This window comes from Fundulus heteroclitus, unplaced genomic scaffold, assembly GCF_011125445.2.
Source record: "Fundulus heteroclitus isolate FHET01 unplaced genomic scaffold, MU-UCD_Fhet_4.1 scaffold_28, whole genome shotgun sequence".
NCBI classification, from domain to species: Eukaryota; Metazoa; Chordata; class Actinopteri; order Cyprinodontiformes; family Fundulidae; genus Fundulus; species Fundulus heteroclitus.
In genome coordinates, this window is record NW_023396689.1 from 3256532 (window position 1) to 3268597 (window position 12066).

Consider the following 12066-nt stretch of genomic DNA (forward strand, 5'->3'; position numbering starts at 1 on the left):
TTTTGACACATCCAGCAAGATGTGCACCAACAATTTGTCCTCCTTTGAACTCACCCATGTCACCCATAATGTTGTGTGCATTGCAATATTTTGAGAAAAACTGTGCTCTTACCCTGCTAATTGGACCTTCACACTCTGCTCTTATTGGTTCAATGTGCAATTAATGATGATTGGCCACCAGGCTGGTCCAATTTAGCCATGAAACCTCCCGCACTAAAATGAGAGGTGTTTCAGTTTCATTGTCCAACCCCTTTATATATTGTATTTCACTTACTGAATTGAGTTACTGAAATAATTGTCTATACTTTTATTTATTAAGATTTAATGCTAGTGTTTATGTAAGGCAGAGGTTACAAATGTAAACGTTTCAACCTTTTGTTTGGACCGTTTTTGCCTTTTCTTCTTTCTATTAAAAACGGCTCTAAGAGAAGAGGTGGAAACGACGCCCCCAAAATGACGCTTGTGGCCAAAAAGTGTATTATGTCAGTAGTGGTTTAGGACTACCGTAGCAAATGAATGGGAAACGTTGACTGTCGGCTGTCGCCAATTAGCTCATTAGCTGCGTCTCAGATCGAAATACGCAGTTTGCAGCTCTGCAGACGCAGAGTTTTCCCAGTCGGCAGGTTTTGATGAAGACAAATCCTTTTCACTCAGAACGTTTGATTTAAAATCCCCAAGCGATGAGAGCCTACGACCAAGGAACTCGGAAGCTTTGCCTTTGACGGTCATGCCCACCACCAGGCGGGCGCCTTCTTCAACTTCTTCAGAAGCTGAACGATTCTAGTTTTGTTTTTGTTGTTACCTACAGACTGTATGTATGTAAATTAATTGTTTGTTCTGTTTGCTTGCAGTTCTACGGTGCTCTTTGATGCATTTTAGCCACTAGCTGTGCTAGCTGTTTAAGTGCATTTATAAAGAAATAATCTGTTGTTAAAGAACTAGAGTCCTTGAATGGGCAGCATAAATAAGATAAAGTTTCCTAAAGGTTATTGATTTTTACTGAGCAAATAATTCTTTAAAATGTTATTTCCTCCAATAATGTTTTGTCTGACTCAGATTTGCATTGTGAACGGGTTGAACACAGACCGAAGGTTGTTTTAAATTAGTTAAGCTAATTTGATCTCATTCCATATCCTTTAACAAACTTTGGTTCTCTTACTTAGACCTGCAGTGAACCAGGCTTCACTGAATCATTCTGATTGTGGTTTTCAATTATTTTATTTGTCTATTTTCTTGCTTTTGTGTGTACATAGTTCCTTAGCTTCTTTTTATCTTAATTTTGCTTATTAGTTAACTTTCACTATCCTAGTAGATAGGATTTGTTTATTGAATATATAGTGTTAATTCAGATAAAAAGCATTATATGGTGATGTTCTCTGGATGTTCATTTTATTTCTGTTAATAAATTCTTGAACTTGAAGAGACGTTGTCACTCCTTTATTCTATATGTGCACAGAGTTTGCTGTTAAAAGAATGCCAGTGTTCAAATCACTCCTTTCAACTATTGTCCTAATATCAGCTGTTAGGGCTGTAATTCACCCGACAATACCTAACAGGCCGAGAGTTATTTATTAAACATTAAATAACCCAAAACAATGCGTAATGACACAACAGTTAAATGCCTAAGTCTGTCCATGTGACACCGGGGAACATAGTGTCACCATGCCCTGCTGGTAACTTGTTCTTAAATGATTGTTTGATACAGGGAAATATTTTGTTAGGTCAAGTTTCAGGGTTTTTTGCGCAAGTGCTGACACACACGTACCCCTGTGTTCTGTCTGAACAGCGTGTCTCTGTTGTTTTGTCCTCAGTGTGCAGGGGGCGCTGCAGCTGAAGGAAGACTTTGACTCTATCAGAGAGATGATTAAATCTGACAAGTATGGTCTGTCAGCTGAACTTCACCAGATACTCCTCAGCCTCAGGTATATCCGTCAATGTTATCACTTTTTTCAATTACTAATTGCACACACTCTTTGCAACATTCACATACAGCTGGACCACCAAAGTCAGAGTGACATGTGCACAAACTCAAAAAAGAAAAAATCAGTATCAGACTCAGACTTTATTTGCCAAGATTGTGATTGACAACATGTTTGGCATACTGGCAATATGTTATCAACCTTAAAGACTTCCTCTGGGCTAACATTTTTACCACAACTTAAAATTAATGGAGACAAAAAAAATAATACATCTACAATTTTTAAGATTTTGGTCAGAAATAAGTAGGTAAGCCCATTTCTATCATATTTTTAGCCAGATTGTGAAACTGTACATCCCTACCATATGTGGAAGATTACATTTCATGAGCACAAAAACTGCTTGACACACACAGTGAGATGTATCAAGAACCTTTATTGTCATTATGCAGTCATTAAGAAATTCAGGTGAGATTTCAGCTCTTAATGAAGCCTAGGCGGAAATTTAACTGAAGAAACTGAATTACTTACATTCATCCAATCAGAGGCTCATCCGCCTCCGACGCAAGCCAATCAGCTTTGAACCGCACCTCCATGAAGCCCAATCAGCATCCAGAGTTCATCTTAAAAGGTCTTCAAATCCACAACTCAGCCTGCTACCCAGCCAAAGCGCATGCAGTGGTTGCGCAATGTCTGATTTGGACTCAGATGACCCTAATTCAACCACCTCCATCCCCTCCTCCATCATCGTAGCTAAGCTCCATCTGGCTTTTCCATGTTGCTCCTTTGACCTCGTCCCTATCAGAGTGTAATTCCTCCCGGACTCTACTACATTCCCCATCACGTCTCAATCGGTCTGGCAGAAGAACGCCATGGTGAGCCTGGTTCTGCCAGAGGTTTCTTCCCAAAGGGGAGTTTTTCCTCTCTACTGTCGCAGTCCTATCAGCTCTCGCAGTCTACTGGATCCCACCAGTACAGATCGTCTCGCCAACCAGCAGTCTATGGACTGAACCAACTTTGTCTATCCCCACTCCACCTCCAGTTTCAGGCCTGGGGGGGGGGGGGGGGGGGTGGAGGACATCCCTGTTCTCATACACCTGCTTATGCATATTAAAGTCAAATTCAGTGCTATGTTTCCTGCCGAGGTCTGAGTGCCAAAGTCTTAAAATATTTCTATCAATAAAATTCTTCTAATTGTCTTTTTCTTTCCATGTGAGTTTTTCAGATTGAAATGCACACATAAAACAGAATCAAATAAAAAACACCTATGGAAAAACGAAGGATGACCATTCCTACAAAACATTCTCACAAATGCAAAAACACAATATGAAAAAAGGTTGTACAACCTGTACAACAGACTTAAGCTGTACAACAGAGAAGAAAGACTTATCAAAAAAGGGAAACATACTGTGTATTTAACAGATAATACCGCATATTCAGATAATGAGATGTTCAAGTAAAAAAAAGAGGAAGAACAGCAGTCTACAGAATGATGTGATGACTCTTCAATTTGCATGAATGAACAAACACTCCCTGAGAAGTTAAAATTGTGCAAACGTTGTTTAGCATGTAAGGGGCAGTTTAATAATTTTCAATTGGATCAAGAACATGTGGAACAAGTACAATGTTTGTAAACATGTAAGATAAGATATACTTTATTGATCTCACAGTGGAGAAATTCACGTGTCACATCAGCTCAATAATCAAAAGAAGGTGCCAAGGAGGGAAAGGTGCATGAGTTATATACAGTGCATCCACATATATACTGTGAATCGACGGAGGAAAAAAAAAAGACCAAATGCATGGACTGGTTTTTCAGCGTCATTCCTGAATAAAACATTTCTAATTTTGGCAATATTCTGGAGCTGAAAAAAGGAAACCTGTTTAGATGAAATGTGTTGATGTTACGACCCCTCCCCAAGACCACAAAGAGGAAATTCTGGCACTGGGTGTAACACAAAGAAAACCAGTAATCCTAAACAGTTGGTGTGAGTAGCAAAATATAGTTTATTTACAGTGTAGGTAAAACTTCAATTACAAAAGAGCAAACACAGGGAAGTGTTAAGCTTCAGGGTCTCCAAGGCTAAAAAAACAACAACCCCCTCCCCCCTTCTAATTATAAAATAAAAAGAAAACTCTTGCTAGGGTAGAATTGAAAAGAAAGTACAAAACCTAAACTCCCTGGCTATCCACAAAACAGGAGACACAGTTACCAAAGAAAAAGGCAGAGAACCCCTACCAGCTTCCACTGTGATAAGAAACAAAACTTTTGTTAGAAATTTGATTGTTCACAAAAGGCTCACAGCAAAACCATTTAAGGTTCCTCACAAACAGTCGGAACCTTAAATGGTTCAAGCACAAGGAGTTTATTTTTGGAGCACTCCGGTCCAAAGATTACAACTTCTGTCTTGTCAAAATTTGAAAGCAGAAAATTTAAAGTCATCAAGGTTTTGATGTCATCAAGGCATTGCTGTAGTTGAGGAAATACTGGCTCCAGCCAGGGGTCTATTCAGTGCTTAATGAAGTCTGCCTCCCGGTTACAGCTACCTTGAGAGAACCCACAGCACTGGTTGTGGTGGCTGCCTAGCTGTCACACATCGACAGGACTTGGAGCTGACCCCCCTCCCCCTGCCTACACTGTCCTCATTTGAATGCCTAGCCTTTAAATGTAAACCCACCCCCCACCCCCCCTTCTCCATGACAATGCTCCTCATCTTCCGGCCCCTCAAATCCAATTCTGCTTTTATCTCAGAGATACGCGACCTTCTCACAACACTTTGCACCACCTCTGCCAACATTATGATACTTGGAGATATTGATATTCATGTAGACAACCCCTCTTGCCATTTTGCAGCTGAGTTTCTGCAAATACTGGACTGCCTCAACCTTCAACATGTCGATGGCCCCACGCATTCCAGGGGGCACACACTGGACCTGCCCATATCCAACTCCGCCCCATTAGCAACCTTCTGACATTTGATCTGGGTGTGTTTGACCACAAGACCATCTCAATGGAGCCGTCACTCCTTTCACCCACACCAAAGACAAACGTCAAATCTTCTATAGGGACCTGTAAAAAAAATCAACCTGGTCACCTTAACTGTTTACCTCCAACATCTCACCTTTGCTGACCTTTTCTCTTCATTCACCGAGTCGGTTGACTTCTACAACCAATCTCTGAGCCATCTCCTAGATCTCCACGCACCTTTCAAAACTAGAACTGTCAGCTTCTTACGCCCAGCCCCCTGGTACACCTTCAAATTCTGGCAAATGAAAAAAGCTGGCCGAGTCCTTGAGCGGCGCCTCTGGACTCACTGTTCATAGGCATGCCTACCGTGAACATCAAAAGTCTTATGCAAGGTCCTTGAGAGATGCATGTTCACAGTTCTGTTCTAACATTATCAACAACAGCCCTGGCAACTCCAAGCAACCATAAATTACATCCTCAAACCGCAAACTCACTCTCATACAGAAGACACAGAAGAGAAGTGCAACACTTTTATCACATTTTTCAGCAAAAAAGTATATACCATCCGCTCCCTGCTACCCAGTTTCTCCACACTGCCTGTCCCGACTACCAACCCACAACCTCTATGCTGTTTTTTGGTCATCTCACAATGAGAGGTTGAGGACATCATCAAAAAGATTAAACCATACACCTGCACTCTGGACCCTTTCCCCACAGTCCTGGTAAAATCCAATCTCCATATCATAAGTCCCCTTATCACAACGTTTATTAACCACTCCCTCCAGTCCGGCCTGGTTCCATCAACACTGAAAACCGTTGTCATCAGTTGTCATCAGGCCATTTCTCAAAAAACCCACCCTAGACCCTTCCGGCTGCGCTTCCGGGCAGTGGCTAGGCGTACAGCTCTGGTACAACTCGTGGATATTTTCATTAAAAATGCCGCCAAACTTGCTTGAAACCACTCATCTACCCAGCCGATTTTTGGACTTATAACCACTTCTATACTCTATTGTTTATGCGGTTTTGGAGTACTACGGATACCAGTCCCGGGGGCCTGTGAGGCGGACTCGACGAGCAGCTCACACCGATGGAGAGCAAAACGGAAGCGGTGTAGCCGGCCGAAGAAACGCGGCTACCGCGGAGGCTTAGCAGCTAAGCTAAAGGCTAACACATTCAGATCGCCACTTCCTTCCATCTGGCTTTCCAACGTCCACTCACTGGACAACAAAATACACCATTTACAACTCGAGCTCTCTGCAAAGAGGGAGTTCAGGGACTGCTGTGCTCTGATCCTGACCGAGACATGGCTTACATCATCAATCCCGGACAACGCCATTAGCCTTGAGGGGCTAGCTACTTTCCGCGCGACAGAAAATAAGAACTCAGCAGTAAGACCCGAGGTGGCGGCCTCTGCGTTTACATCAATAACACCTGGTGTAAAAATGCTAGAATAGTCACAAGTTTTTGCTCTCCGGACATTGAGGTTATGATTATTAGCTGCAGACCTTTTTATCTGCCTAGAGAGTTCACTGTTGGTATCATCACAGCAGTTTACGTGCATCCCAGCGCAAACACAAAAGAAGCTATGTGTGACCTCTATAGGACTATCTCTGATCTGCAATCTGCACACACAGAGGGGGTTTTCATCATTGCTGGGGATTTTAACCAGGCAAATATGAAAACTGTTCTCCCTCATTTCTACCAACATGTGGATTTTGCAACTCGGGGAGAGAACACTCTAGACCAGGTTTACACAAATATAAAAGGCGCATTCAGGGCAGCCCCCCGCCACCATCTGGGCTCTTCAAACCACATCTCTTTGATGCTATTTCCTGCATACAGGCCCCTGCTGATCAGAGCTAAACCTACAGTGAGGCAGGTAAGGGTTTGGACTGAGGGAGCAATGGAGGCGCTCCAGGACTGTTTTGAGTGCGCTGACTGGAACTTGTTCAAAGCTGCTGCAACTTATGAGGACAAGATCGACATTGATGAGTACGCCATGACTGTGTCAGCCTACATCAACAAATGCATTGAGGACGTCAGCACCACCAAGACCATCATCACCCGAGCCAACCAACGACCCTGGATTACTGTGGAGGTCCGTCAAGCGCTAAAAGCTCGGAACTCAGTCTGGTGACAAGGAGGCACTCAGGACAGCGAGAGCCAACTTGAACCATGCCATCAGGCCAGAGAAGCGGAACCACAGCCAGAAAATCCAGGAGCTTTTCCATGACGCCAGCAACACCAGGAGCATGTGGAAAGGCATACGGGCGATCACTGAATACAACACGCCCTCACCCCCGGTGGGTGAAGTTGATGCTGACTTTCTTAACGGACTAAACAACTTCTTTGGGAGGTTTGAGGCACTAAACAGCACTCCAGCAGTGAAAGGTGTCCCCCATCAGGAAGAGGAGGTGCTCTGCCTTGACACAGCCGACGTGTGGAAGACTCTAAGGAGAGTCAACCCGCGGAAGGCCCCAGGCCCTGACAACATACCTGAGTGGGTGCTCAAGGAGTGTGCAGGTCAGCTGGCTGGTGTTCTCACAGACATTTTTAACACCTCGCTGGAGCAAGCTACAGTGCCAGCATGCTTCAAGTCTGCCTCCAACATTCCAGTGCCAAAGAAACCTCAAGTCACCTGTTTCAACGACTACTGGCCTGTTGCACTGACTCCCATCATGATGAAGTGCTTTGAAAGGCTGGTAAAGGAACACATCGTCTCCAGTCTCCCCCCAACACTAGACCCGTTCCAGTTTGCCTACCGACGGAACCGCTCCACTGAGGACGCCATCTCCTCTGCTCTTCATCTGAGCCTGACACAACTGGAGGAGAAGAACACGCACATTCGGACGCTGTTCCTGGACTTCAGTTCAGCGTTTAACACCATCATCCCACAGCACCTGGTGGGAAAACTGGAACATCTGGGCTTCAGCACACCTCTTCACAACTGGCTGCTAGACTTCCTCACCAACAGACCTCAGTCAGTCCGGGTCGGACAGAACACCTCTGATGTCATCACCCTCAGCACGGGCTCCCCTCCTGAGCCCCCTGTTGTTCACCCTGATGACTCATGACTGCGTCCCCAGGTTCACCACCAATCACATCGTGAAGTTTGCAGACGCCACAACGGTGGTGGGCCTGATCAGAGACGACAACGACCAGGACTACAGAGAGAAGGTGGAGCAGCTGGTGGGCTGGTGCAGAGACAACAGCCTGATCCTGAATGTGGAGAAGACGAAGGAGATCATCGTCGATTTCATGAAGAACCGGCCTCACCACGCTCCACTGCTCATCAACAGCTCAGCTGTGGAGGTGGTCAGCAGCACCAAGTTCCTGGGGATGCACATCACGGACAACTTCACCTGGTCTGTGAACATCATGTCACTGGTGAAGAGGGCACAGAAAGCGACTGTACTACCTGCGGAGGAAGAGGAGAGCCCACCTGCCCCCGCCCATCCTCACGACTTTCTACAGAAGCACCATAGAGAGCATTCTGACCAGCTGTCTCTCTGTGTGGTGTGGAGGCTGCAGTGCCTCCAACTGGAAGAATGTGAGGAGAGTGGTGAGGACAGCAGAAGAGATCATCTGGGCTCCTCTTCCCTCCATTAAGGACATTTCATCTGAGCGCTGCGTGGCCCGAGCCCGTAACATCATCAGGGACCCCTCACACCCCCACCATGGACTGTTCTCCCTGCTGCCCTCTGGGAAGAGGTTCCGCAGCACCGCTGCAGGTCCACCAGGTTCTGCAAAAGCTTTTTCCCTGTCACCATCAGACTGTTAACTGCTGAAGCTATTAACTGGACTCTGTACCACATTCGCATATTTGCACATTTGCATTATTGCATCCTTATAATGCATTCTTGCACAAATCATTTCTGCACATACAAATGTTTTTTAATACTCACCTGTACACTGTGATCGCACACTGTCTTTCTCCTGCACTGTTTACATTTCAATTGTTGTACTGTTAAATCACTGCTGCACTTTATCCTGTAATTTTATCCTGTAATTGTATCCTGTAATTTACTTTACCCTGTAATCTACTGCAATTTTCAGCTGTATGCAAACGAAATTTCTTTCTGTACGCACTCTGTGCATACAAAATGACAAATAAAGCTGTCTAAGTCTAAGAAGTCTTTGCCAACTACAGGCCTATCTCCAACCTTCCGTTCCTTTTAAAGGTGCTTCAGGACCATGTAAAACAACACAACCTGTTTGAATGTTCAGCCTGGTTTCCTGCGCCACAGCACAGAAACAGCCCTGGTCAGGGTCACAAATGACCTGTTGATGACAGCAGATGCCGGCTCCTCATCTCTTCTCATCCTCCTGGGCTTGACTGCACCATTCGACACTGTGGATCACAACATCCTCCTCCATCATTTAAACTCCACTATTGGTGTCTCTGAGTCTGTCTATGACTGGTTTTCATTATACCTCATGGAAGAACTGAGTATGTCGCCTTGGGAAAGGCTAAATCCCTGGTCCACAACGTCACCTGTGGGACCTTGTTTATTCCGTACATGCTCCCCCTTGGCCATGTCATTAGCCCCCCCCCCCCCCCACCGGAAGTCCCGCCCCCTTCCGGAACCCCCCTCCTGAATTCTCACCCATCCCTCACTTCCTGACCCCCTCCTCATTTTATGACACCTGTCACACCTGTCCCACTTCCTTCCTTCCTTCCTCACCCCCTCCCCTTTTTATGAGACCTCTCACCCCAATGTGAACCCCTTCCGGACCCCCCTTCCTGACCCCCACCCTGCACACACGCGCGCACACACACACGCACGCACGCACGCGCACACACACACACACACACACACACACACATTACTTCAAGTATTTATTTGCCTATTTATTTAATTATTCTTTAATGCATATGGGGTTGGTCAAGAAATGTGCTTATTGTAGGGTTACTTATTATCAAATGTGTAACTTTAGTTGTATAAACCTGTAGACTTATAGTCTGCATTTGCAGGATAGGAATCTTTGCTCTTGACACTGAAGGGCTGTGGTTGATGACAATAAACAGATTTTACACATAAATCTGTAGCTCATACAGAACAACGGAAAAGAAAAATGAGACTAAATAAATAAATAAATAAAATACCATCTCCATACATGCTCCACTCTTGTTCTGCCAATAACCACACAACGGCAAGATAGGTTTTCTCCTCAGTTCTTTCTCCCTCTAAGCAAACGGTACATTTACAGACACGCTCAGTAACTCTGCTGAGAACGTAATATTCCCCGTCATTCTAATAGTCAACTGAACGTGAGCTACAGCCGGGCTGTTTTGAGAGGAGTTTGTTAAAAGAATACTCCGACGCGTTTGTTTGTGACGTCGCGTCTCAACCGGCATAAGGTTGAGGGAAAAAATAAATGTAAGATCAAAGCTTATTCAATCAGACAAGTTTAGAGGCTGCAAAGGGAGGCTCCCATCCCCTGCTGGGCTAGGTGTCCCCCAATGAGACAACCTGCAGCATGATGCAGCAGAATGCCCCTTTTTGCAATCCACACGCAATGGTGAGGGGTGGTAAAAAGATAAGATCAAAGCTTATCAGGCGAGTTTTAGGGTTTTACGACGTGCTAGCAAAGACGGTTTTTCTCCGATTGCTTACAGAGAAAAAATAAGGCTCTTTCCTGTTACTATTCTGCTACATGGCGACTTATAAGGACATACACTACCCTGTTTTCCAACAAAAGTTTTCCAGTTTTTGTTACATTAAACCCACAGGCTTCAGTGTATTATATGTTGATTTTATATATTTGATCAAACCAGAGTAGTTCAGAATTGTGAGGTTGAAGGGAAATTATACAGTTTTGGCCTTTTACCAGTGAAAATCTGACATGAATGTGCTTGCCACGTCCACGAGTGAATAATTTATAGAATCCCCTTCTGGTGTGATTAGAGCTGGAGGTCTTATGGATCAATAAAACTTTACAAATCTACCTCAAACTAAGAAAAGACCGATTTCTTTTACAATTTTCATCCATTCAACAAGTCGACGAAGACAAATTGGATTTTATGTGATAGACTAGCAGTGCATAATTGTCAAGCGAAAGAAAGATTCTAGTATATCGTAGTAAATAAATAGTTTTAAAATAGCTTTAAAAATTAAAGTCTTAAAAGTGTTATGTGAATTTGAGTTCAGTTTGCCTTTACTCTAATACCCCCTAAATAAAACCCAGGGAAACCATATCAGCAGTAAATAAAGTCACTTCACAAAGCCTCAGAGGTTTGATAGAGAACATTAATAAAAACAGGCAACGTTCTGAAGACGAAGGAACACAGCGGATAGGTCAGGGATGAAGTTATGGACACATTTAGACAGAAAAGCCATTGTTGAAAGACAAATAGAAGGAGTCCCATTTAAACTTTATCGCTAGCCATGTAGGGCAGACAGAAAACATGGAAGAGGATGTTTTGGCCTTCATGACCAGTCTAACATAGGTAAGACCACTCAAAACCACAGTGAATATAGCATCCCTAAAGAATAAAAGCAACCAACACCACCACTTTACAACCTCTGGCCTGCAGTGTGGATAAAACTAAATTCCATAATAATAAACAAGTGTTTTATTAGCAAAGTGCAACATTTTCGGAATACAAAATCTCTAAAACCATCATCAGATTATAAATCAACCAGCTGCTTGGGAGTCAGGGTAGAAAAAATAAAGCCTAAGCTATGCTGCCATCACAAACTGAAAACATAACTGTTCTGGAACTTAGACAGGAACTGTGTGCTATGGTCAGAAGAGACCAAGCTTTAGCTCTTTTTTTTTTTTTTGAGGCTGAGGACTCCGGCATTTCTGTTTTAGAGAATGGTTTCTAAATCGGTCTTACTGAATAAAAACATATAAAGTCTGCTTTTACCATCCTTAAAGCAAACAGTCAGCTCTATCGTGATAACATGTTAAAATTCCTTGCGTTTCATTAAAAATAAACAAAAGTAAATTGTAACAATATGGTTCTAATTCACCCATGACTAATTTAACTTTTTACCCACTACGTTTTTAAATATTGCCCTCTTTTTCTCAGGATTCCAAAATGTGTGTAATCAATAAATCAGTTTTTCTCACTAATCTCTTACTCTGTATCTTAAATGCAGTAACAATGTAAGAAACAAAAACAACTAAAGCCTGAAATATTTCTACAAAGGAGCAGCTAAAATGTCAGACCAT

General features: G+C 43.6%; 1 protein-coding gene across 10 annotated transcripts in view; it reads left to right on the forward strand.

Moving 5' to 3' along the window:
* Positions 1-12066, forward strand: part of ccdc142 (coiled-coil domain containing 142) — a 136514-nt gene that overhangs the window by 82162 nt on the left and 42286 nt on the right. For 8 of the 10 annotated variants that reach the window (XR_004928810.1, XR_004928809.1, XM_036130074.1 and 5 more), the window contains one exon: positions 1812-1922. The exons of 1 other annotated variant lie outside the window; for it this stretch is intronic. Coding sequence is in view for 7 of the 9 variants with exons in the window: in XM_036130074.1 (XP_035985967.1) it covers positions 1812-1922 (111 nt within the window). In the remaining 2 variants the exon portion in view is untranslated. Of the gene's footprint in view, positions 1-1811; positions 1923-9065; positions 9441-12066 lie in introns of those variants that run through there. One more of the 10 variants, XM_036130079.1, reaches the window with a different exon arrangement.